Here is a 27,593-nt window from a genome sequence, read left to right as displayed (position 1 = left end):
ACCGGGAAAAATTAGGAGACACAAACAACCGGGTCATTACAGAATCCAAAGAGACACTGCATGAATAAAGAGGTTCATGAATGCAGTTGACATAACGGAAGGAAGAAGTTAGATGTGAGATGTGAGGCTCTAAACTACGCTAAGGTGCGTGTCAATCGTAACAGTGAACATACAACCTTCGTTTAAGATTTAGGGACATGCTGTTTCGTCGGGTAGCCACGTGCCTCCCCCAAATAACTCACAACATTATTATATATCTATTATCTTCTCCCGTCGCACCCAAAACCTTCCTCCCACGGCACCGTTAGTCAGCGTGTGGGCAAGAAGCTGCATGCGCGCACCTCGGGGGCTGGAAACCGCGTTGTAGCGGTGAGGATGGAGGCTGCCTCGGCCTCGGCTTCTCCCCGAAGATGCCGGGGGGAGAGGATGTCTTTCAGGGGCTTAGGCTTGTTGTGCCAGGGGAGGCCGGCCTGGGCTCCCCACCCCGGGGCTGGGGAGTGGGGGGACGACAGCTCCCGAAGCTCACACAGGAATCCCGGTGGCCTTTTTCAGGAGGGAGGAAACGAGGAGGGCGGGCGGTGGAGGCAGCGAGGGGGCGAGGGGCTCCCAGCTTGTGCGCGGAGCGGGAACCGCTCCGCGCACAAGCTGGGAGGCCCTCGCCCCCTCGGCGCGGACTAGGCGGCCACCGGCGCGGGGGTGGCGTGAAGGGGACGGCGGAGCCGGTTGGCGGTGGGAGGCTGCGAACGTGTGTGCGCCTGTGTGGCGGCGCGGGCGGCGTGCCCCCGCCCTTCCCCCGCCGGCGCCCGGCGCTGCGCGGTGGGCTGGCGCTGGGGTATTTACGGTAAGGTGGACCCGGCGGTGGCAGCTCGGTGTCAGGTGATCGGTGCCGAGGGAGCCGCCGCCGCCGCCGCCCCGGGGAGGAAAAATGCAAGATGGCCCAGCGGGGCCGTGAGGGGCTCCGCGGCGCCCCCTCCCCGCCCGCTGCCGCCGCCTCCCCGGCGCGTAGGGCCGGCGGGAAGCGCTGAGGCCAACCCCGCAGCGCCAGAGCCCGTCCCCGGCGGGGGCACCGAGCCATGGGGCTCTGCTACAGCCTGCGCCCGCGGCTCTTCGGCGACGCCGGCGGCTCCATCTCCAGCACCGGCGCCACCTCGGAGCCCGAAGCGCCGGCGGAGCTTCACGCCGCCCCGCAGCCGCAGCCCCTCGGCGCCCCGCTCCGGCCCGGCGGTAAGCCCGGCGGGGAGGCGGACGGGCCGCCGCTGCTGCTGCAGAACGGCGGCGGTAACGGGGCGGCCCCCGAGCGGCCGCCGCTGCCCAAGGCCGGCGGCCCCGGTGGCGGGGGGAAGGCGGCGCGGCAGCAGGCGCTGCACCAGCCGCCGGCGCTGCAGAGACCCTGGGAGAAGCTGCGCCTGGAGGAGCGCGAGGCGGAGAAGGAGGCGAAGAAAGTCAGCAAGAGCATCGACCGGGCGCTCAAGGAGCAGAAGCGGGAGTACAAGCAGACGCACCGCCTGCTGCTGCTGGGTACGTGTGTGTCCGTGTACGGATGTGTGTGTGTGTGCGGGGCGTGTGCCGGGGCGGGCAGGTGCCCCGCGGGGCTCCCCGGCAGCGCCCCCTCCCCGGCTTCCCCCGTTTTCCTCGGGCGCCCTCCATCCCTCCTTTGTCTCCCCGCTGGCCGCCCCCCCCCCCGGCCCTCTCCGTCCCCGGGCTCTCCCCTAGACAGGTTTCCACCTTCTTTTCCCTCCCTCCCTCCTCCCCCTCTTCTCTCCTCCCCCGTTCTGGCCGTGGCAGCGGCTTTGCAATGGAGAATGCGATCGGCGCTTGTCCTGCGAGGGCGAGCGGCTCCACCCAGGCCGCCGGGCGGCAGCGATGCGGATGGGGGAGCAGCGGGGGCTTCCGGGGGAGAGGAGCCCTGCCCCGGGCCGGGGGCTGCCTCGGCGAGAAGTTGTCTGAGCTCCCGAGCAACTCGGAAGCCTTAAAAAAAAAAAAACAACAAAAACAGACAACGACACAGTAGAAAGGAGCAAAAATGGCCATGCATCAGATGTGTAGTAGCCTGTGGATGGTCCTCCTCTGCCGCCTGTAACCGGGGATGGTTTGATGAGGAGCGGTAGTAGGGGCTTGTGGCTCCTCGACGACAGGAGTGTTGATGAGCACTCGGCTCCTTGTTTAAAGAAGCAGTGAGCGGTGTGAGGGGAAATAAGCGGGTGTAGGTATGTGTGTTCCTCACAGGCATCGCCTTTACTACAAGATGTGCTTGCTCTTCAGCTGTTGGCTCTCAAATTTTTTAGGGCTGACTTGTCAGCTTTTGCCCCCTCTTCTCTGAGGTGCTATGTGCGGTCTGCTGTTGCCACTGCTCTTTCTAAGCATTAGTTAATAGTCCTCTCCCGAGGCTTTGTACCAGCTGATACATTTACAGTATGAAAACCACAGGGGTATCTAATACAAGCATCTCATTTCCTGCAGGAAACAGAACAGTCATACTGCAGGGCTTTTTTTTTATGGTCTGAGCAGCGGGCTTATTTGGCCTCTTAGCTGTGGTCATAAATCTCTGTTTTCTGTTAGTGTGGAAATCCTGATTTGCTTTTGCATTAGCTTGCTTGGTGTGTCTTCGTAAAGTTGCACGGTACAGAGTTTTGGTGGTTACCTATGTGTATTCCAGATTTTGGATAGTCTTAACATCTTTCTTTATAAAGCTGTGTTTCCATGTTATTGGATTCCTTCATTCCTGTTGGTGGGTGAGGGGAGGAGAAAATATGAAATGCAGCAGTGCACAAAAGGTATAAGCAATATATGCCAGAAGCGTAGTGCTCCAATTTAAAAAAAAAAAAAAACCAACCCAAACATTGGCTTTATTATTTCCCATAAAATACCAGCCTGTAGGACACCCGTACAGCCAGCAAAACGAAAGAGGAAGAAGATATGATTGTTACTGCATGGAATTAATAATATTCTTTGTAAAATATTTCTTCTGGTACTTGAACTTTTATGATATTTAACTCTAAATTTTTAATATTCCGTTAAAAGCGCGTATTTTGAAAAGGTTTTTCTTCCCGACCTCTGAAAGTGTGTGTTGTGACCAATATGGCTACAAGAAGGCAAAGATAGTGGTTGGTGGCCTTCCTCTGGAGAGCAATGTAACTGCTTGAACAAAAGGATCATAACAAATAGATACTGCCTGTAATCTAAAACATGGGTGGTTGTCATAGTAAACCAGAGCAGTAAACACCTGTTCAGAAACAATGCAATTTGAAAAATAAACCATCTCTGACCCTTGGAACCCTGAAAGAAGCTCAACACTCCTAAGACTCTATGCGTTGAATTTTGTATTAAATCTGTGTCATAATCAGAAAATACCCTTTTGATCTCCGTATCCCAGAGAGGAAACGCTGGATTACTGTTTCAGCCCTGGCAGATCAGCGTCTGACATAGATGTTTGATTTGGGTGTAGGGAGAGCTGCAGGTGCTTTGTGTTGCTGTTTGCAAAGAAGTGGAAATGCTGCCATGGATAAGAGGAAAATATTTAAAATAGGGAAAGGTTTATCTGTCAGAGAAGAAATAAAGCAGAATTGTATTGCACAAGCTAATCGTTTTCAGTCTTGCACAGAGGAAAAGACTTAGGATGTATATAAAGGTCTTTTAGAATAAAGAATATTATCATCTTGGTATTTTCTAGCATTTGTAGTGGTAAATAACTTGATCTCTGTCCCTAAGGTCTTCCTGGCAGAGTGAACCTGAAAAGCGTACCTTTGCTAGAGAGAGGAGGAATATTTTTGTAGATCAACATGGAGGAAATGCATAGCAGAGGGGAAATGGTGAATGCAGTGACAGCAGAGCACTGTTACAGAATAAACAAAGTTGAGCAACAGCGTTGGTGTGGGCTTTGTTTATTTCTTTTTTTAAATACAGGTTTGTAAATAATAGCTTCATCTTGGTTTGTCCTTGTATGTCTTGCACATGAACTGGGGCAAGTTTAGAGGATACTATTGAAATTTTAGAGCAAAATGCTGTTTATATTTTAAGGAGCTACTACTAGATATCAAAAGGGTATGCAAATAAATGCACTAGTTGAACACCACTAATAATCTCTAAAGTCTCTAAATAAGAAGTACAGTAGAAGCTTCTGTAAATGTTTGAAAATGACCTTTCCCTGAAAGCACACTAATTCTCTTTTTTTTTATGTCAGATACAATCAGCTTTATGATAAGCTGTGCATGTAAGTTACCAAAATATTATGAAGTCTCAAAGGCTTTTTTAGTGTGTGTTGGTAAATAACTCAAAGAACACGTTCTTGCCTGTCACAGCTTCCCCCCCCAACTAATGTCACGTGCTGCACATGATGTTTTGACAATCCTCTCTAACCTACATTCGGAAACACTTGATGTGTTTTGTCATAACCAATAACTGTGACAAGCGGTGTGTGCGCTAAGTCCTCGGGATCTGCCTGTGCCTCCCACATAAATAGGTGTGTCTGTGTCAGGTGGCTGTAACTGTGATGCAGGGGCTTTCCTGGTGCACTGGAATAACAGCAAACACGGTTTGGGTTGGTGGGTTTATTTGTTTTTCCTCTCCTGCAAGAAGAGGAACCCGTGTAAAATGGAAACTTACTTTCCACAGCAATTGGCTGTTTCTTGTTTAATGTCCACTTTAAAAAGCGGAGAAAGGGCTGGAAACCTTGAATTGGTTATTGTGCACTGTATTATTTGCATTTTCTTTTTTTTTTTATTTCCTTTTATTTTTATAAGCGAAAATGTTAATCTGTGCAGAATTCTTAGGATACTTTTGCTAACCCTGACTTGAGTATTTCTTTTAAGCATACGTATTTATTGCACAGATTTATAGGGCTTGGTCAGAGTCTTGTAGCTTTGGTTTCTGTCTTGTTTTCTGTTTGGTCTCTTTTTCAGAGAACTGCAAACGCTCTCTTCTACAGGACTGTTTTAGCTGCTCATTTCCTAGAAACTGTACAAACATTACAAATCACTTTATAGAAGCAATTGAAATTCTCATTTCCAGTCTTGTATTTTAAACTATTCTGGGAACAAGTGGGGTGAAGGGGGATTGGCTTTAAACGAAGTGCTAACCGTTGTGGTATAATTAAGGCTCATGTAATTTTGAAGTAAACCATAGTTAGAAATATTTTTTTTCCCCCTGGATAGCTGTTGCCTTCCAGTCTCCTCTGGCTCCTGGTTGCTGTTCTAACTTTGGATTACTTTCTCAAGCAGAACTCATTCTTTTGCACTTCCCTGCTAAACTGAAACTGAAAGTGCTGGGAGTGAAAGCTTTTCTGTTCAACAGAAACTGAAAGTAATGATATAGGGATTGAGGGAGGGAAAATGGAGATAGTAACTTTCTTCATTTAAAGGGTACTGTAGCTGCTTACATAATATCTAAGTATTGACTTGATAGTGAAATTTAGGCATGTTTGATGTTTATGTACTAAAGTGTGTAAAACATACAAAGAAACGTAGCTCCCCTGAATTCATGGAAATCAAACACAAAGATGCCTTGCCAAGCTTGGGGAGTTCCTAAGTGCTAGATCCCTGAAAGCTCAGAGGTTTATGACGAAAGTAATGCTTTACTACAGTTTTATTTTCTTAACTAAACACCTGTTGACTGTTGTCAGAATTAAACTGTGTTGCAAAAAGGATTTCTGTTCTGGCAGTGACTTTTTGGACTAAAATTGCAGTCTGTTATTTATGTATCAGCAAACCCTAAAGTTTATCATCCCCAAACCGATTTTTAAGCATTAAAATTAAACTTAGTAAATCTTATTTAAAAAATCACTTTAATTTTAACTTTTATATATTGCCAACTCATACCTGTATTTAGTTTAGCTTGGTATGCTGATACTTTCTCTGTGCCTGCGTAAGGCTGTGTGCTTGGGGTGTTTTTCTTTTGTCACCAGAGATGATAACTGAGCTGAGCACCACCGCTTGTGTTACACCCTCTTGTTGCATCCTGTATTTGCTTATCTCGTCTTTACAAAAAAAAAACTTATTGGTTTGTGCTGATAGATTTAGGTTCCCTACAACCAGGTAGTTCTAGCATGTGGATAATGGATATATAATTGGTAGGAACAGATATTTTCAGGACTTTGAGGGAGTGGGCTGCAATTACCAATGTAATAAAGTAAATGGGTTTTATAATCCCTAATCCTTTGCATTGTTCACGTGTCTTTTCAAACGCTCTTCTAGTTTTGTTGTGTCTTATGCCATCATATTGAAGTGTATATATGCTCCTCCCAGATGAGGAAACCAGTAGGCAGAAGTCATCTGGACATGCGGGAATTATTTCTTGACTTTGAGGGTTTTTAAGTGTGTTAGAAACGATCCCTGATTTACAACACTTAACTTTTCTTTATTCTGTAGATTACTGACTGATTGCGTTCACAGAATCACACAGAATCACAGAATGTTAGGGATTGGAAGGGACCTCAAAGGATCATCTAGTCCAATCCTCCTGCTGGAGCAGGACCACCTAGATCAGGTCACACAAGAATGCGTCCAGGCGGGTTTTGAACATCTCCAGAGAAGGAGACTCCACAACCTCTCTGGTCAGCCTGTTCCAGTGTTCTGTTACCCTTAGTTCAACCTATGTTTAGCTGTTTTAACTGATTTCCGTTTTTTCATTACTTTTGCTTATCTTTTAATCACTGAATATTTAAGAAAAAAAATGCTTTTTTTTGTTCTATTCCGTGTTATGTGTAGCTGTGCTGGGAGGTTTTAATGGCTGTGCGAGGGTGGGTTCTGCAGCTGTTACTTAGGCAGTATGAACTTGCAGTTATTAGGCAGGTTTTGTATTTCAGTGTGTATTCCACAAACGCTTATTGTAACATAGTGTCTTAATTAAGCAAGCTATGCTAGTGTATCGTCTGTGTAACTTCTTGACTGCAGAAATTTTAAAGCGTATGTGAAACTTCTGGGTTAGCACATTTGTCTTCCCTTTCCCCATCCCTTTTTCTCCTCCAGTTTAGAAGAAATACAGTTTGAAACTTTGTTTACATGTTCATCCCTTTCCACTGCACAATCCTGCACCCTGCATTTCCTACCTTGCCAGCCCTTTGGCATTCTTTAACTGAATCTTATGAGACTTTTTTTTTCTATCTCCAAGATAACTGTATGAATAATAGTTCCGTTGAAGGATTTTTTTTTTTTCCATTTTAGCAGCTTTCATACAGTGAAACGATGCAAATTTGGGGAAATATGTACTGTTTTTTCTTTCTCTTTGAGTCATGGCTTTCTTCAACTTACTCTTCAAGTCAGGTACCATTCTGACTTGAAAATTCAGACTTGAAAATTCAGAATTCCTTTTTCTTATATTTTTTAATCCAACAGCCTGACTGAGCTGTGCGGGGAAACTTGGCCCTCCCTCTGCTTACCAAGTTAAACTTATTTGATAACCTGTTCTAGAAACATTTTGCTTTTGCTGAATGATGTGGAAATGGTTCTTCTCCACAGACTTCTGAATAATAGTAGAGAAACAAAATGGTGCAAGTAATATAACAGAGCTGTCGCTTACCCTCCAGTAGAAAGGATAGAAACTCCTGAGTTACCGTTTTGCACAGGGGAAGTCTTGACCATACCTTTCGATGTTTTCTTAGATTCTGTGTAGTTTGGATCTTTTGTCATGTTCAGTAAGAGGCTCTTAAAGTGGACACTTGATGGGTTGAACAGATCAGTAAAACAAAGTATGGAGCAGATGTTATTCAGCCCATTGACTGGTGGTACGGCCCAAAAGAGATCTAAACCTGTCTCTTGCTGAAGATGCAACTCTATTTTTTTAGAGGTGGAAAATGTATGTCAGTAGTTATTACTTAGTATGTTCTTAATAAAAACAGCCTTTCATCAATACTTGAAATGGTTGAGTTATGGCTAAGATTTACAGCTTTGTGTGGTTGTTCAACTCTGAGATGTTTCTTGTGCTGCAGTGTCCTGGTTTTGGCTGGGATGGAGTTAATTATCCTCCTAGTAGCCGATACAGTGCTGTGTTTTGGATTTAGGATGAGAATAATGTTGATAACACACTGGTGTTTTAGTTGTTGCTAAGCAGTGCTTACACTAAATCAAGGACTTTACAGCTCCCCATACTGCCCTGCCAGTGAGGAGGCCGGGGGTACACAAGAAACTGTGAGGGGACACAGCCAGCACAGCTGACCCAAACTGGCCAAAGGGATATTCCATGCCATAGGATGTGATGCTCAGTATATAAACTAGGGAAAAAGTTAGCTGGGAGGCTGCCGCTTGGGAGCGGGCTGGGCATCAGTCGGCAGGTGGTGAGCAATTGTATTGTGCATCAGTTATTTTGTATATTCTCTTATCATTGCAATTACCGTTATTTTCCCTTCCTTTTCTGTCCAATTAAACTGTCTTTATCTCAACCCACGAATTTTACTCTTCTTTTTCCGATTCTCTCCCCCATCCCGCTGGGAGGCGGGGAGAGTGAGTGTATGGCTGTGTGGTGTTTAGCTGTCTGCCGGGCTAAACCACAGCAGTCCTTTTGGCATTCAAAGTGGGGCTCAGCGGATTCAGATAACAACAAATCTGACCAGAACGTGTTAAAACAAATTTGTTATAAGCATTCATTATATTAGTTTAATAGTCGCTGGTCACAATGTTGATGTATTTCCTCTCAAAGTTGTGCTTGTTCTTGGAGTTGTAACACCTTGCTTGCTGTATGTGTTCACTGTTGTGCTCTTTATCATCTCTGGGGACTGGGTGAAGGTTATCATTTTGCTGTACTTCGTAACGCTAGCTTATAATATGATATGATAGAAGTGCTGGTCATGAAACTAATCTGGCATTTGTACTCAGCATTGCCATCATCTCCGTACTTTGGGAGCCGTCTCTCGGAAACTATTAATAATTACACTCTTTACCTTTTCTCCTTGGAGAGCCAATCTATGGGGGAGTCGAAGGGGTACGCTTTCCTCTGCTTTTTCACCTTCCCTTTTGCCTTCACTCTCCTTTCTCCTCCAGGCTAGTTGCAGTAGCTCTTGAGAATTTTGAATATCCTTGGAATGTTCAAACCAGCATGTTCCTGTTGCTATGTCACCTACTCCTGAACATGTTTCAGGTCTTGCTAAAAGTTAAAAAGATATTTAAGAATACCACCCAGAGAGCTGCCTTGAGGCTAGATAGTTATGAGTGGCAGGGTGAGTGGGATAGTATGGGCAAGTATATAGGACAGTGGGCACCTCCAATGTTTTGGAACTTCACCCCTGAACAAGTGCAGAATCCTGAAAAACTAGTAAAATATTTGGTAAAAGTATGCTGTCAACCTGGCAATTCCAGAGAGATGCAAATCCCTGCAATGTGCTAGGGCCTGGCCTGTGCCTGCCAAGCCCTGTTCAACACTATTCAGTACCCTCAAGGGGAAAAGAAGGTCTCTGGATCTGATGACAAAACGACACACACTGACTACTCAACCCCAGCGACAGACGCTGTGGTTGCTCCACAGTGATTACTCCAACCATCACAACAGGCACTGCAGCTGAACCAGAGAACCAACCCGTGCTGCTACCAGTTGTCCCTATACACAAGGAGAAATACTGGAAGCGAAAGTCAGCTTGTTTAGTAAGGGCAGAAAGTCCTCCCCTCTAAGGGAAGAAGTGGACGAGGCAGACTGTTCCAAAGCAGGGCCATCATAAGAAAAGGAGGAGGAAGAGGCAGAACTCATGAACAAGGCGGTAACCTCCCGATCTGTGTCCCTGAGTGAGCTGCGAGATACACGAAAAGATTTCGGTTGTCATCCAAGCAATCACATTGTTACCTGGCTGCTCCTGTGCTGAGATAACAGGGCCAGTAGCCTCAAATTAAAGTTTAGAGAAGCCAAGCAGCTGAGATCCCTTTCTAGAGAAGGTGGCATTAACAAAGCAATTAGAAAAGGGGCACAAGTCCTCAGTCTCTGGAGAAAACTCCTGCCAGGTGCGAAGGAAAGATATCCCTTCAAGTAAGATGTTATTTGTCACCCAGGGAAGTGGACCACCATGGAGAGAGATATCCAGTGCCTGAGGGAATTAGCTGCGCTGGAGGTGATTTATGGTGACCTGAACAATGAGCAGTTATCCAAAGATCCAGATGAAGTCAAGTGCACGTGACGCGTGTGGCTGGAAGCTTATACAGAGTGTGCCCTTGTTGTATCCCAACTCATTGACAGTAATGACCTGGAAGGACGGAGAGGGACAAACGGTGGAGGAATTGGCTGGCCAACTTGGCAATATGAAGAAAGTCTCTCTTCCTCCCTATGACCCGCATCTCGGCTGTGGAGAAACTGTCTGAGAAACTATCCTGGGAGTTCCAGCAATTCAAAGAGGATATGTCCTATGCCCCACCTGTATAGATGAGTATCTCAGCTATTAGGAGTAAGTGTTCCTCTGCTCAAGAGAGAGAATATAATGGGTATGCACCACAGGCCACCCTGTGGTTTTATCTGTGTGACCACAGAGAGGACATGAGGAAGTGAGATGGAAAATCTACCTCAATCCTAGAGGCACAGGTACGTGAGTTGCAAGGAAAAATGAGCACAAAAGGAGGTTCTTCCAGGAAAATCGCTGCTTCAGTTTCCGGTGGGCAATTCCCTAGACAGAGTAGAAGGGCTGATCTTACTTCTTATCTTAAAGGGACTTCTGATTCATATTCACAAGAAGTAAGTAACAAATATCATGACCAGGACTAGAGGAACTCTGCCTCCAGCCAGGTGGAGGAAAGTGACAACCAGGTTTATTGGACTGTCTGGATTTGATGGCCTGGCACATCAAAGAATGAGACTCTAGTGGACACTGGTGCACAGTTTACCCTAATGCCATCAAGCTATAAAGGAGAACAACCCATCTGTATTTCTGGAATGACAGGGGCATCCCAACAGCTAACTGTATTGGAGGCCAAAGAGAGCCTAACTGGGAATGAGTGACAAAAGCACCCCATTGTGACTGGCCCAGAGGCCCCATGCATCCTGGGCATAGAATACCTCAGGAGGGGGTATTTCAGGAACCCAAAGGGTACCAGTGAACTTTTGGTATAGCTGACTTGGAGAGAGAGGAAATTAAACAGCTGTCTACCCTGCCTGGTCTCTTGGAGGACGCTTCTGTTGTGGAATTGCTGAAGGTCGAACAACAATAGGTGCTGATCGCTAATGCAGCGGTGCACTGATGACAGTATCACACCAACTGAGTCTCCCTGATCCCCATCATAAAGTGATTTGTCAACTGCATAGCCAAGGACATATCAGCAAGAATCGCTCACCCTTTAACCGTCCCATATGGCCAGTGAGAAAGTCTAATGGGGAGTGGAGACTAACAGTAGACTATTGTGGCCTGCTGCTGAGTGCTGCCATGCCAGACATGTTAGAACTTCAGTACAAACTGGAGTCAAAGGTGGGCAAGTGGTACGGCACAATTAATATCACTAATGCGTTTTTCTCAATCCCTTTGGCTGCAGAGTGCAGGCCACAAATTTGCTTTCACCTGGAGGGGCATCTGGTACACCTGGAATTGACTGCCTCAAGGGTGGAAATACAGTCCTGCCATTTGCCATGGAGCGATCCAGACAGCACTGGAAGAAGGTGAAGCTCTGGAACAGCTGCAATACATTGATGTCATTGTATGAGGCAACACAGCAGAAGTAGTCAGGGAGAACAGCCCTATCTGGAGTCTCTGGCAGAAAGCACCAGGGGAGACTTGAGATTGAACCTTAAGGTTTTGGATTTGGGATCTGAGGCCTGCTCTGCTCCAACTGAAGAAGAGGTATTGGCAGCATAGGAAGGAGTTCAAACTCCTTTAGAAGTGATTGATACTGCAGCACAGCTCCTCCTGGCACCCCAACTGCTGGTGCTGGACTGGATGTTCAAAGGGAGGGTCTCCTCTACACATCATGCACCTCATGCTTCATAGAGTAAGTGGGTCACACTGATCACGCAATGGGCTGGAATAGGAAACCTCGGTCACCCAGGAATCTTGGAAGGGATCATGGACTGGCTAGAATTAATCTCTGCCCAGATTAACGAAGGATGAATTTTGATGAAACAGAGTAAAGTGCAGCAAAGACGGAACCAGAACTGGCTTCAGCATGCAACAATCCAACACCACACACAATTTCTTCTGCCCTGAAGGACTGTTTTGACATGTGGAACCCAAAGTCATGGACTAAACGAACAAAACAGACATTTTAGAGGGATAGCCCATAGACTAAGGGGGTTATATCTGTGTGTATATATAAAAACACAGGAAAGGTGGTGGTGATCAATTGGAACGTATTGGAAGTGAGACCTGGACTTGATGTAGATGGTATAGGATAAGGGGGATGGATGTTGTTCTCTCTTCGGCTAGGATAGAGTTGATTATCCTCATGGTAGCTAGTATAGTGCTGTGTTTTGGATTTAGGATGAGAATAATGTTGATAACACACTGGTGTTTTAGTTGTTGCTAAGCAGTGCTTACACTAAATCAAGGACTTTACAGCTTCTCATACTGCCCTGCCAGCAACTAGGCCGAGGATACGCAAGAAACTGTGAGGCGACACAGCCAGCACAGCTGACCTAAACTGGCCAAAGGGATACTCTATGCCATAGGATGTGATCTCAGTATATAAACTAGGGGGAAAGCCAGTTGGGGGTCCGCTGCTCAGGAACCAACTGGGCATTGGTCAGCAGGTGGTGAGCAATTGTATTGTGCATCAGTTGTTTTGTATATTCATAGAATGGTTTGGGTTGGAAGGAACCTCAAAGATCATCTAGTTCCAACCTCCCTGCCATGGACAGGAACACCTTCCACTAGATCAGGTTACTCAAAGCCTCATTCAACTTGACCATGAACACTTCCAGGGATGGGACATCCACATCTCCTCTGGGCAACCTGTTCCAATGCCTCACCACCCTCATTGTAAAAAATGTCTTCCTTATATCTAATCAAAATCTACTCTTTTTCAGTTTAAAGCCATTGCTTCTTGTCTTATTACATGCCCTTGTAAAAAGTCCCTCTCCAGTTTTCCTGTAGGCCCCTTTAAGTACTGGAAGACTGCTAGAAGGTCTCCCCAGAACCTTCTCTTCTCCAGACTGAACGACCCCAACTCTCTCAGCCTGGATTCGTAGGAGAGATGCTTCAGCCCTCGGATTATCTTCATGTCCCTCCTGTGGACCCACTTCAACAGGTCCATGTCCTTCTTATGTTGAGAGAACCCCAGAGCTGAACGCAGTACTCAGGTAGGGTCTAACAAGAGCGGAGTAGAGGGGCAGAATCACCTTCCTCAACCTGCTGGCCATGCTTCTTTTGATACAATTGGCTTTCTGGGCTACAAGGGCACTTTGCTGGCTCATTTCCAACTTTTCCTCCACCAGTACCTCCAAGCCCTTCTCCACAGGGCTGCTCTCAATCCACTTATCGCCCACCCAGTATCCAATTTTGGCAGAGCCCTGATCCATGTGCAGGACCTTGCACTTGGCCTTGTTGAACTTAATGAGGTACGCATGGGTTCACCTCTCAAGCCTGTCAAGGTCCCTCTGAATGGCATCCCTTCCTTCCAGTATGTCAACAACACACTACTCAGCTTGGTGTCATCCACAAACTTGCTGAGGGTGCACTAGATCCCACTGTCCATGTTGCTGACAAAGATGTTAAATAGCACCAGCCCCAGTACTGACCCCTGAGGAACACCACTTGTCACTGGTCTCCACCTGGACATTGAGCTGTTGACCGCAACTCTCTGAATGTGATCAGCTAGCCAATTCCTTATCAAACGAGTTGCCCAACCATCAAATCCATATCTCTCCAATTTAGAAGCAAAGAGGTCGTGTGGGACAGTGTCAAATGCTTTATACAAGTCCAGGTAGGTGATGTCAGTTGCTCTTCCCTTATCCACCAGCTCCGTAACCCTATCATAGAAGGCCACCACATTTGCCAGGTGCGATTTCCCCTTAGTGAAGCCATGTTGGCTGTCATTAATCACCTCCTTTTTTTTTTTTTCCCATGTGCCTTAGCATAGTTGTCAAGAGTATCTGCTCCATGATCTTGCTGGGCACAGAGGTGAAACTGACTGGTCTGAGGTTCCCTGAATCTTCCTTTTTTCCTTTTTTAAAAATGGGAGCTATATTTCCCCTTTTCCAGTCAGTGGGAACTTCACTAGACTGCCAGGACTTCTCAAATATGATAGTGACTTAGCAACTTTATCTGCTAGTTCCCTCAAGACCCATGGATGCATCTCATCAGGTCCCATGGACTTGTCCACCTTCAGGTTCTTTAGATGGTCTTGAACCTGATCTTCTCCTACAGTGGGCAGTTCTTCATTCTCCCAGTCTCTGCCTTTGCCTTCTGTGACTTGGGTTGTGCAGCTGGAGCTCTTGCCAGTGAAGACTGAGGCAAAGAAGCCATTGAGTACCTCAGCCTTCTCCACATCCCAGGTAACCAGGTCTCCCATTTCCTTCTGGAGAGGGCTCACATTTTCCCTAGTCCTTCTTTTATCACTGACATACCTATAGAAGCTCTTCCTGTTGCCTTTGACATCCCTGGCCAGATTTAATTCTATTAGGGCTTTTAGCTTTCCTAACCTGATCTCTGGTTGCTCAGACAATCGCTGTGTATTCTTCCCAGGTTACCTGTCCTTACTTCCACCCTCTGTAGACTTTCATCGTCATCATAGTTAGTATTTTCCCTTCCTGTTCTGTCCTATTAAACTGTCTTTATCTCAACCCATGAATTTTACTTTTTTATTTTCTGATTCTCTCCCCTATTCCACCTTGAGTGAGGAAGAGTGGGCAAAGGACTGTGTGATGTTTAGCTGCCTGTCAGGTTAAACCACAAAGCGCAGTCATCAATACATCTTTCAGTTTATGGGCAGAAGCTTTGTCTTACTGTGCCACTACTTACAACTGTCTGACACAACTGTTTTTGTTTTTTTTTTTTTAAATATTTTGGATGTTTTGTTTTGACTGATAATATCATAAATCAATAAGGCTGGATGATTTGTTTGTTTGCTTTTTAAATACCCAGAAGTGCAGGGTCTAGAAGAAATGCAGTCTTGTTCCTGGCCTGTACACATCGTACTTACACCTTTTCCAAAAGTGGATAAGCATATTAAGTATATTGACTACCAGTATTTCATATTATCCCTGTAGCACTGCATAGCTATATGTTAAACTCGTGTCTCTCTTGATTTGTCTGCACATGAATAATGAATAAAAATTTAAGGACTTAAAGCCTTGCTGGATAAGTTGTATGAATTATAGAATCCTAGAATGGTTTGGGTTGGAAGGGACCTAAAAGATCTTCTAGTTCCAGCCCTCCACTACACCACGTTGCTCAAAAGCCATTGCCCCTTGTCTTATCGCTATATACCCTTGTAAAAAGCCCCTCTCCAGCTTTCTTGTAGGGAAGGACATGCTGTTTGGGACTAGAACAGATTAAAAAATATTTAAGAAAATACTTTTTTTTTCTTTCCCTGTGTTCACGTGCAAAGGAACAAAAAATCCAAGAAAAAACCTGCCAATTAATCTCTGTAGCATAAGACATAACATCAATCACCTGTAGTGGAAGATCTTATCTGATAAGATCTCTTTTGAAGTCAAACTTGAATTGCTTCTTCATAGTCTGGTATTTTACATTTGTTTATTTTTAACTTAAGTTTGAAGAATTACAAATTCCACTTATATTTAAAGTAATATTAGGTTTCCAGAATAACAAATTATTCTTTCCCAAAATACCATTACTGTAGTAACTCAAGTCCAGGTCATATTTTAAATTCTATACTGTTATCTTTAACTTTTATTTTAGCCGAGAATTTACATCATGTGGGAACAGCAGGCATTTTGGAGCTTATAAAGCCGTCTTAAATAGAAAGCATTCCCCCCTCCTCCCCCCCAAGTATTTAAAATAAACAAAAAGAGAAATAATTGAGGAGTCTTTCAATTTTTCTATGATAGACAATACAATTTTGACAGTTTCTTTTAAGAAGATATCATTCCTATAAAGGGCAAAAAGAAAGCTCTTCTCAACAAATTGTCTAGTTGGTCTTCAGAAGCTGTAGAAAAGGAGAACATTCCTTCTGTGATCTGGGTTAGTGCATGCAATGGAGATAAGCAGCAGGCTGAAAAACATCTGCGATAAAAACCTGATAATAAATTGAGTCCTCGCTCTCTATTGGTATCAGTTCTCCTCTCCCGATCCTTCTTTTCATTATTTGAAAATACATACTTTTTTTTTTTTGATACATGTAACATACTCTGTATTTGATTTATCATATGTGGACTAAAACAAGTAGAAAGCTTTATTCTTCTGTCATGAAGAACGAAGGCTATGTTAAACTGCCAAAACCGTGGATGTCATGGATCCTTATTCTTCTTTGCAAGTGTAATTTAAATTAAGCAACTTAATCTTTTATTGAAAACTGTCATGATGTTGCTGGAGACATTACCAACTGTGTTATGTTACAGTTCTCTTAATTATGGAGAATTAGTCGTTCTGGATCTTGAAGCAAATGCAGAATTCATTGCATGGTGTTAGGCAGTGCCTTCTTAATAATCATCTTTATTTTCTTGAATGCCTCACAGGTAGAGGACTAAGCTACAACAGAAGCAAGTTTCTTTTTTTCTTGGGTGAGAGCACTCATTCATATTTCACATGCTGGAATTCATTTCATGTTGATTGAAGAATAGTTTTCTGTTCCAGATGATGCTTTTTCAGATAGAGATACATGCACGTGTGTCTGTGTGTGCATACATGCAACCACCAATAATGTTCTTGTAAAACATGGTAGATCACCATGAGGAGTCCAGGTGAGTTAAACCAGCCTTTCAGGAGCATGTGGTTGGATTATATCCTGGCATATCTCATAGGCTTAAACCTTTGTAAGAACAGGGCAGGTCTAGTGGATTCTGTGACAAGCCTGGGTTTTTTCATCCTTTGGCTCACTGACTGTTTCAATTATAGAATTGACTTATGATGTTATCTTCTGCCTGTTGTGAGCTTGTTGTACTTACCTAATGCCCCTTCTAGGAGAGATATGAACAAGATATTAAGCACCTCTAACATGTACCAGCCTGTGACAGACAAACTTTTTTTATGTTCTTATACAAACTATAAACCTAAGATGCAGAAGAACATAATAATTTGTATAAAGGACATATGCAGAAATAACCAGTTCATAATCTGCAAAGGTATAGTTAAAGAGTTTCAGGTTTTTTAATTAAAAAAAACCCCATCTTTTTCCCTTTCTAATTGGCAAGATTCTATGGAAGGTATTTATGTCTCATTGCATGTCTGTTTTCCCCCAATCATTTAATCACCTAAAATGGAAAACTGAACAAAGGAAAAAAACCTTAATGTGTACACAGTGAGTTTTTCTGCTTCAGCTGTGCTTAGGAACCTTGTAGTATACTACAAGTATACCACTGTTGTGTGTGATGCTGTGCAACCTAGTCATGTATGAACAAGCAGGAAAACTGCATTAAGGATCGGCTGTAACTTAAGATGACTTTAAGATCCTTTTATTCATTGGGTCTACTGACTTGTGAGCATGGCTTAATGGAGAACAGTAGCTGTTCAAATTGTTTCACTTTTATCTCTTGAAAATATTTTCATGAAGGAAAACAGACAGGAACTACAGGACAATAATTCTGGTTCAGATTGAATAGTTGATCTTCCTTTGATTTAACATTTTGAAAGAAAACCAGAAATCTTAAATTCTGTAGAGTATTTTCTCACATTTTTGGGGGGGCGAGGGGGGGTGGAGGAAATACAGCAAACAACCAACAAACCACCTTTCTTTCATGTAATTTCTGATGGCTTTGGTTTGTTTAACACAACTGGACTTCAAGTTCATCTTGATCTGGATTGTCACTATAGATGAAATAGCACTGGGAGAGGAGCACAAGCTTTTAGCATTTGGAGAAAGACTGGATAACAAACTGGATTTAAATAACTGCCATGCACAATTCCTTTTACTAAATAAATTTTTTTGTTTACTTTTAAGAATATTTTGAACAGCCTTACACTTTCTGTGATTCTTCAGTGCTCTAAAGCATATAATTTCTCTTAATGGAAGACTGATACAGAAGCAGTAGAGTTGTGTTTGATTTAGTGCTTCCTGATTTCAGATCAGGAGCTGTAGCAATCCCTCTGATGCTTCTGTGAGTTTCCAGGTGCACCAGGGTGTGTAAGGCTATTGTTCCAAATTCCATTGCTGCTCCCTCAGGTTTTCTTATTCTATTTGATGTGACATCTGGATTCATGACCTTGTTTGTTCAATAGTGTCTTTCCAACTTGATTATTATTGAAACAATAGAGTTGGTGTGGTTTGCTGTTGTTTTTTTTTAAAAAAAAAAAAAACAGAGAAACTACGGTAATATTTAAGGAGGCAACATATTTACTCCTAGGGCCTTCTGCCTCTTAATTTTATATGTAGAAGTGAGGATGTTGACTCACCAGGGGAGGGGGAAGAACAAAAATGACTGCAGTGGTGTCTGGCTTGCAATATGCAGAACTGTCTTCTGTCAGTGGATTCTGGCTCCAGGTGTATGTCAACTATGTCTTTGAACTACCAGAGGTGAAAGGAAAACTGTTTCATGGAAAAGCTGAAAAGGAGAGAATAGTTTCATGATACTTGAAGTTCCTCATAATTTAATGTAGAAAGGATTACCTGAAGAGTAATCCACTCCAAACACCATTTGGCAATAGTCCTTGTCTAGTTAAAAAGGATTCTCAGACATGTGGTCTAACTGCCAGAGACTGAATAATACTTTCCAACACATCAGGAAAAGTTAAAGCAATGCAGTAGAAGGTCTAACAGCCTTTACAGAAGGGTTTGGGGAGCGGTGCAGGGGTGAGACGGAACTGTCTTTCATGCAGGTTCAGGGGGGTTGGAACTAGATGATCTTTGAGGTCCCTTCCAACCCTAACCATTCTATGATTCTGTGATTCATGCTGTGCCCAGTACCGTTGCTAGTGCTCCTGGTCCAGGAGTTTCAGGAAAAGGAAACAGGACTCTCACTCTGAATGAAAATAAGCAGATGTTTCACACTCGATCTGTCTCCCTGTAAAATGCTTAAGAACAGGTATGTGTTAATACCTGGGTCTGCTCTTGGAGGAAACCATTCACCTTAATACCGCAGTTTCTCAGGTGTTTTGTGCATTGCTTGTGTGAGCAATGGCGCAGCCTGCCAAGGTTCTCCAGCACCTGGTGTTCTGGTACACGTAGATTGGGTGCAAGGCAAAACAATACATCACCCTCAAGCCTCAACAGCATATCATAGAATCATAGAATCGCTAGGGTTGGAAGGGACCTCAAAGATCATCTAGTTCCAACCCCCCTGCCATGGGCAGGAAAATCCTCCACTACACCAGGTTGCCCAAAGCCTCATCCAACCTGGCCTTGAACACCTCCAGGGATGGGCATCCACAACTTCAACATCAGTATATCCTACCATGTTGAGTGGCACTGAAATGTAACCTTTTCTTAATGGCAATATTTCTCTAAGATAAAGACAGCTGAAAGACTATGGGAGCAAAATTTTTCTTCTGTGGTTTTTTTTTTTCTTTTTTTTTCCTCCCCTCATCACTTTGTGTTTCTTTACAGATCAAATAAACTTATGTAAAAGTAAGCATTTCTGCTGTTGATTCCGCACCCCCCCCCATGTATTCTGTATCCTGATATCCTGGGTAAAAGAGTAATTAGAAACTTAATTGAGCTGACTGTTTACATGAAGTGCAAAGAAATGCTGAATTAATCTCTCTTAATCCTATGTCAGAAAAAACAATTTGAAGATACTACTGAGTACCAAATAAGTAAATATACAGCATCTTTGAAGTTCAGTCCTGTATTCTCTAATGCAGTTCTCTATAAGTCAGACTGATACTTTAGTATTGGTAGCTGCTTCATCATCATGAGGCAAGCAACCAGACAATGGTGCAGATTTAAGGAATTTATGAATAAGTACATTGAAAGTCCAGAAGTGACCAGTAAGATTTTTCCATTTGACTATCCATGTAACCAAGAAATCATTTTACTTTCCAGTAGTCTCTGTGCTCTAAATTAACAAGTTGCTTGAATTTAACATGAATATTACTAAGATAATCTTAATATAAAGTGTTCCAGCAGTGGTGTTGTTTGAGACCTTATTTAAGTTCTGAATAGGACACACACACTGTCCCACTCACCAACTTCAGCTTCTGCTTGGTTGGAATTCATACCACATTTGCTTTCTCCAGCTCATTTGTAGCTGTAACTCACATAGTTCATTCCTTGAAAGAAAACAGGCTGGAAAATATTCCTTCAAAGCTAACAGTGCTCTTCACCTATTGCTCTTGTCTGAACTATTTTTCTGACATCTCAGAAGTGGGCAATGCCCACTTCTAATGGTGTTTTTGTTTGTGTTTATTTTCCAAAGGTAGCACTGGGTTTATTTTTTTTACTTGGTTCATCAGACAATACAGAATTACTATACATCCAAATCGTTCTGAAACTGGCCTTTAAAAATCTTTGTACTCTGCTTCTTCTAGAGATACGACCTTGCAGTGGCTCATCAGAGAGTATTATTTGACTGTACTGTGCTTATCAGAGTTACTGTTCTCCAAAATTATTACCAGTCCACACTTCAGTCTTTTGATAAGCAAGCATTATTCACAGTGGTATCTTTAATCAGTGACTAAAAGTTCACTGATCCTGTGAGGACCTTACTGGCAATGCTGTAACTAGTTTATGATTTGCAATTAGTTCTCAAAATCCATCTATTAGCTGATTTCTCATCCAGTCAAAATGTGTTGTATTGATCATTTGCAGAATAATATGAGGCATACATGTGATATTTATTTATAATATCAAATGTCTTATATTGACAGTAAGCCTTTAATTTAATCAACTGTGTTTGTTATCAATATCCCTCAAATATTTATTTTCAATTAAGCAAATAATTTATTACTGCTTCGTTGAGTTTAGGTGGTAGATACCAGTCCTGCACTCGGTAGAACATGATTTTTTTCAAACTGTGTGTAATCTAAATAATGAGATCTCATACTTGAAAAACTTTCTTCTCTGAGGCCCTGAGATTATTTCATAGAGTAACAGTAAATGCGATTGATGTTCTTTATGCTGGTGTCTGTGGTGATTTGCAGGTCACCCTCAGATCTTTCCTGTAAGGAATTGTCTTGTAAATATTAAGAAAAGAACTGTTTAGATCACCTTGTGAAGAAAGAAGGCAAGAATCTCTGTTTAAAGAACTAGTTGTGTTGACACACACAGCATTATTTGCTATTACTGTTTCAAGGTAAAATAAACATAACCTGACATTTCTGGGTGAATGTTTTCATTAAACAATGGGGCTGGTTATCCATGTCTTGGTCTAGCATGGTATTGAAGAGCGTGGTGCTATTATGATTTCTAGCAAAACAAATAATTTTATTAACTTGAGATATTTTGGAAACAGCAGTATTTTGCTTGGTCTGTTCCATCTTGAGAGTATAGTCTGTCTTTAGGGTGGTTCAAACTGTCCACTTTCCTCTCCTTTTCTTAAAAAAGAGACAAGCTGCTTATTTAGATGGAAACTTTCAACAAGCTGAAAATGCTTGTGAAGATGAAATATTAAGCCAATTGAATATTTACTGCTACTATAGACCAGAGCAGGAGAAAAAAAAATAATTTAATGGGTTTTTTTGTTTCCTTCTTTTATTTGTTACTGGTTGTGGTCCAACAGTGTCTTCTGTGCTGCATTAGGTCTTGCCCGCAGTTGCTTGGATCTTTTATGAGCGCTGTCTTTCAAATCAGCTGACTCCTGTTACGTTTTGCCTTCTTTGTTTATTGCTGGGAAATTGCTGATCATTCAGTACCATAAAAGAGTCCAACTCAAAATGTAAAGCTCTTAATTTACTAAGTACTTGGATTTAACAGTTTTATTTTAGGTCAGCTTTTTGGTGGCTTTTTTTCAGTAGCAGTTAGAAAAGATAATATCTGCTACAGAGACTGCATATTGTCAGAATTGTTGTAGATGTCACATGTTGGAAATCAACTCTTACTCTAGCCCTTACTAGCATAAAGGTAGAGTTTTTACCTTCACAGTCCTCTTCTTTGTTAGTAGGTATTTGAGTGAGTAATTAAGTCTCTGTGAACGCATTGGAGTATTCTCGTTCTTTAACTTACGCTAAATGCACACCAACAATTATCGCAATTTATAAAATACTTGACCGAGGCCATCATCTTGTCGTCATAAGCAGTCTCTTTTTTTTTTTTCTTGTCAGGTGTATACATTTTCTCAGAGCACAGATGGCTTGAAAAGCTTTCCTGACCTGTCCATAGCTGACAATGTATTTAACATTTCAAAGGATAACCTCTCCTCTGTGGGTGGATAAATACTCTAGCTGGAGCCAGGTCTCCTAGTATTTGAATTAACTTTCCACACAGCCTTCCTGTGGATGAAACATACATTTTCTTTAAAAAGAACATCCAAAATAGATTGTGAGCATAAACTGTGGAGGAGAAAAAATAACTCTAAGTATAGGAGCTGTTGTGTTACTGATTCTACTGTAGTATGTAAAGGTCTGAAATTGTAAGTCAGCGTCATGTGCTGCAAGTATGTAAAACACATACTTGCATTGAAAGCATACTAAGTCTTGCTGTGGCTGCAAGAATCACAGATGTGAACTTAACTCTGCAGTTTTACCAGTCTGGAATTTACTGCTTGAGTTGGAGGAGGGAGCTGAGAACCAGAGGCATGGCAGAAAATTATTTTCATTAATATAATTTTTGAATATCGCATTTTTCAGCTTGAATGTGGTACATGTCATCAGAAGTAACTCAAAAGTACTGAGTGGTTTTGTCTTCCACCAGTTTCAACTGGAGTCAAATGGTCAGCATTGAGGAAGACTTAGACACAGTCTTGTGTGGCATACTCTGAATATATCAATTTCTTCAAGAAGAGTGTTTGTTTGTTCGTTTTAGTGTTATTTTTGTCACTTTGTATCTGGTTCAGTCATTGAGTACATATTTAAGTGATAGTGATAAAAATTATCTGATTTTTTTTAAGGGAGCTTTTTTCTGAGACTTAAAACTGAAAATGCGGTTTCTTTCATGAGCCCATGAAGTGCAGTATGCAACCTCTGATTCAACAGCAGGATGCTGAAATAATTAACATAGATTTCAGAACTGCAAACTTCTTAAAATATTAACAGAAGCACTTATTTGCTTGTTTGATTTTTTTATTTATTTATTTTCCTTTCTGATTGTAAATGTCCTTTGGTATTCATCATGGAAAACTTCAGACTGAGAGGTTAAAATCTAATAAAATCAGCTGAATGGTGTCGTATAATAAAAAGCTTTAGGAAGACTTAAATACGGTAATCAGTAGGGTTTGATTCTAACTATAGTTAAACTATCAGATATACATGCAAAGGTTAGGTGTTTCCAGCATGAAGAGTATCTGCTCAAACCTTTGGTGCGTGTGCTTTGTATCAACATGTGCTGTGTTGTCTTTGATTACTTGCCTGTCTGTGCTTCCTTTCTGCATTTCTCATAGGTCCATGCCTGCCATACAGTATATACAGTACAGAATAAATAGTAGCAACTGAATAAGGCATATTGACTGCATTTCATCTTTTTTTTTTAATGTGGAATGATTCTTGCATTGTATACAGAAGTCTCTAGTGTCTCACGTGGATTTTTCTGTCAAACCAGATATGTTTCCTGTTGTACAGGTGGAAAGTCTAGGTAGAAGTGGAACAAGATCAAACTTGCTCATCATCTAAATTTTAATTATTATTTTAGATATCTACAGCCAACTCCTAAAATTATTTTAGAGAGCTGGTATAAAATGCTAGTACCTTTGGTGACCAAATTACTATGTTAATATTTACTAGAATTTCTGAAAACTGCTTCTCAAATTAAATACTCTTGAGAGTGGGGAAGCTTAACAATAATGCTGCAGCTGTAAACACAACTCCTCTGATGGCTGTGCATTGAAGATATGAAAACTCAGCTGGGAAGAATGTGAACCTTCTGGTACCATTTTCTATGTCCCAATGGCGGCCTAGTGGTCTGGGCTCCTCAGATCGTGGTCAGGCAAGTTCCTTGTTATGACAGCATGAGAAAGTCTTCACATCTTTCAAGTGTACTGTTCCTGGCTTTCCTGTCTGTGATCTCCTATTTTTAGGCCAGTGAAGAATGATGACTTGTAGCAACTGTTGATATCCTTTGCCTCAATTCAGATAAGCGTGAGACGCAATGCAGTGGAGGGTGTTTTGGCAGCAGCATGCCATGTTGGGAAAACCGCCCCTCGTTGTAAAGATTATCAGACTGCATTGCTGCTGTGGAATTGGATAACTGAAAAGTCTCCATCTGATCTGCTTTGGGAGCAAGAGGATCAGCAAAGAATAATGGGAGTCTCTTACTGCACCAAGCAAAGGACTCTGAGCCTAGACAGGTGGACAGTCGAATTCCTGTGAGGGAAGACTTTGTCCCTGCCTGTCGATGCAAATGCTCGATGAGAGTGCCTGGAAAAAAAATGAAGAAACAGCTTGTTCCTGAAGTCAGTAACCTGATTTATCCCAAACTGAAGCAGGCTACTAGTTAATGAATTAGATGTTACCAAGATTTTCTTGTATGGTCAAGCTCCTTCATAGTACTTACTGCTTTGGTTTACCACCTCTGGTGGTAAAACTGGTTATATAGGGGTACCATTTTTAGTATATAGCTTCTGTATAATTATCAGGTCTGCCATTTTATTTCTTAGAAATACAAAAATTACACTTGATGAATCTGTGAGCCATATAAGTTATTGAGCACGTCATCAGTGGGCTTGAGGAAAATGGAGATTGGAAATCCTGCCTTGCTTAATTGGAACAAACTGGGATCCAAATCCCATTCAAAACATGATGCAATTTTATCTTAATATTTTTAGATCCCACATCTATTTTGTTGCTTAGGGCTGGTCTTGTATCTGTGGTACTATTCCTGAACTAGTAAATCCTGTGGGATCTTATCTAAGCTGAGGTCAGTGTTAGCTGAACTGTGTCAGTAATTCAGAAATACCAGATTTGCAGAGCTGATTTCTGACTATTGTAACTTTTAGGTATTGCTGATTGCTCTAAAAAGGTCAGAGGAATTATGAAGAAAGTTCAATGACTTGTCGACAAATATGGAATACATTTAGGCAGACCCATACACTTGTTGGAAGAAAATACAGCAGCTCTGTCGTGGTTTTAGGTTGATCCAGCAACTAAAACTCACACAGTCTCTCCTTCTCCAGTAAAGTAGAGAGGAGAGGAAAAAAAAAAACAACAAAGGGACTGAGGGTTGAGACAAGAACAGAGGGAGCACCCACCAACCATGGTCCCGGGCAAACCAGACAGGGCTTTCTCAAAGCAAAACAGTTTATTAATGATTACTTAGAAGGACAAAGGGAAACAAAAACCGATTACTCGAGAGGACAGAAAGAAACAAAACCAGATCTTAAAACTGACACCTTCCCCCCCCCTTTCCTTTCCTCCCGGCTCTACCTCCTCCCCCCAGCAGCACAGGGGGCAGGGACTGGGGGAGTGCAGGTCAGTTCATTCTGTGCTGTTACTGCTGCTTCTTTCTTAAAGGAGGAGGAGTCCTTATACCCTTTTCCCCTGCTCCAATGGATCCCCTACCCATGAGGAAAAATCCACAAACTTCTCCAGCATGAGTCCAGCCCACTGGAAACAATCCTTCCCCACAGATTGCTCCGGTGTGGGCTTTACCACAGTCTCGGGTACTTAGGGAGCTGTAGCCACTCGCTCCGGCGTGGGTCGTCACGCAGACTCCAGATGCCTCTCTGCCTTGTCGTGCACCCCAACACGACCATCCTCAGGCTCAGGCATCTTCTCCCCACGGGCTGCGAGTGGGTCTCTGCTCCACCGAGGCTGTCCTGGTTGCAGGGGGGCCGCCTGCTATCTCACCATCAGCCGCAGGGGAAACTCGGCTCCGGCACACCTCCTCCCGCTCCATCCTCACTGACCTGCTGTCCATGCAGCTGTTTCTCTCAGATCTCAGTCCTCTCCAGGTGAACTCAGCCTAGTGGGCACCCCGGGAGTGGGGTGCCCCCAAGTTCCCCAGCTGGCTCCGCCACCGCCATCCTCCGTGGGCGGCGCCGGCCCGATGCAGGCAGCTGCCCAGCCGGGAGCCAGGGAGCGGGGGCAGTGCCCTCCTCCCTTCTCTGCTCGATCCTGGGCGAAGCACCTTTTCCGGTTCCTTTGTCCTGACTTAAATAGGGCAATTCGCAGAGGCGCCCTATTGGCTCAACCCCGAGGGGGATGGCAGTCTGATCTGGTGGCCAGAACTAAGCCTAACCCGGTTCCAAAACCGGGGAGGTCGCAGGGAGCAAAATCCCTCTCCTGCCACCAGAACCGCCCCCCCCCGCCCCCCATCAAACCATGACAAGCTCACAGGTTGTTCATCTAGTTCCTGGAATGCATAGAGGACTGCTTCCTCAAACAAATGTTACGTGTGCCAAGCAGAAAATGAGGCACTATTGGACTTGCTACTCACAAACCAAGAAAACCTGCTTTGTGATATCTCGGTTAGTGATAGCCTTGGCTGCAGTGATCACAATGTTGTGGAGTTTGAGATCCTGCTGTGCACGCTGAAGGTTAGTTCTAAGACAAAGGTGTTGTTAGATTTTAGAAGAGCAAACTTCAGCTTTCTCAGAGCTCATTTGGGAGGGATTCCATGGGAAGCTTCCATGGAGGTTAAAGGAGCTAGCGACTGATGGGAATTTTTCAAGTACGCTTTCCTGGAAGCACAAAAACAGTTCATCCCTTTTAAAGATAAGGCAAGTAGGCAGAGCAAGAGACCCCCCTGGCTTAACTACGAGCTTGTGAGTCTGCTCAAAACCAAGAGAGAAGTGTACCATAGGTGGAAAAGCAGATGAATACCCTGGCAGAGATGCAGTTAGAAAAGCAAAAGCTCACCTCAAATTGAAATTGGCCAAAGATGTCAAAACTACAAGAAAGGTTTCTTCAGGTATGTAAACAACAAGCAGAAACAGAAGTCGATGGGCCCTGACAATATCCCCCGAGGGTGTTAAGAGAGCTGGCTAATGTCATTGTGGACCTGTTCGCCATAGTCTTAGAAGTTGTGGAGATCTGGGGGATGTTGGAAGAAGACTAATGTCACCCCCATCTACAAGAAGGCCATAAAGAAGGATCCAGGAAATTACAGGTCTAACAGTCTTACTTCAGTCCTTGACGGAGTTATGGAACAAATCCTCCTGGGGCTATCACAAGTCAAATGAAGCACATGATTGGGAAAAGCCAGCTCGGATTCACCAAGAGCGAATTGTACTTGACAAACCTGATTGCCTTCTATGACAAAGTAACCTGCTCAGTTGATGTGCGGTGGATATGGTCTACCTGGATTTCTCCAAGGTTTTTGATACAACTTCCCGCAGCCGCCTCCTAGAGAAACTGATGTGTTATGGTCTAGACAAGTGGTCCGTGCAGTGGATGGGGAAGTGGCTGACTGGCCACACCCAGAGGGTGGTAAACAGCTCCTTTTCAAGCTGGCAACCTGTCACAAGTGATCCCCCAAGGGATCGCTATTGGTCTCGACATTGTTTAATATCTTCATAAATGATCTGGATGATGAGATCAAGTGTATCCTGATGAAGTCTGC

General features: G+C 43.3%; 1 protein-coding gene across 2 annotated transcripts in view; it reads left to right on the top strand.

The window, feature by feature from the left end:
• Window positions 1-1,073: 1,073 nt before the first annotated feature.
• Window positions 1,074-27,593, top strand: part of GNAL (G protein subunit alpha L) — a 212,427-nt gene continuing 185,907 nt past the window's right edge. For both annotated transcript variants that reach the window (XM_086608564.1, XM_086608563.1), the window contains exon 1: window positions 1,074-1,518. In XM_086608564.1, coding sequence (XP_086464690.1) covers window positions 1,074-1,518 — 445 coding nt within the window. The remainder of the gene's footprint in view (window positions 1,519-27,593) is intronic.

This window comes from Tauraco erythrolophus, chromosome 3, assembly GCF_009769465.1.
Source record: "Tauraco erythrolophus isolate bTauEry1 chromosome 3, bTauEry1.pri, whole genome shotgun sequence".
NCBI lineage: Eukaryota > Metazoa > Chordata > Aves > Musophagiformes > Musophagidae > Tauraco > Tauraco erythrolophus.
This window is presented reverse-complemented; position numbering and strand designations above follow the sequence as displayed.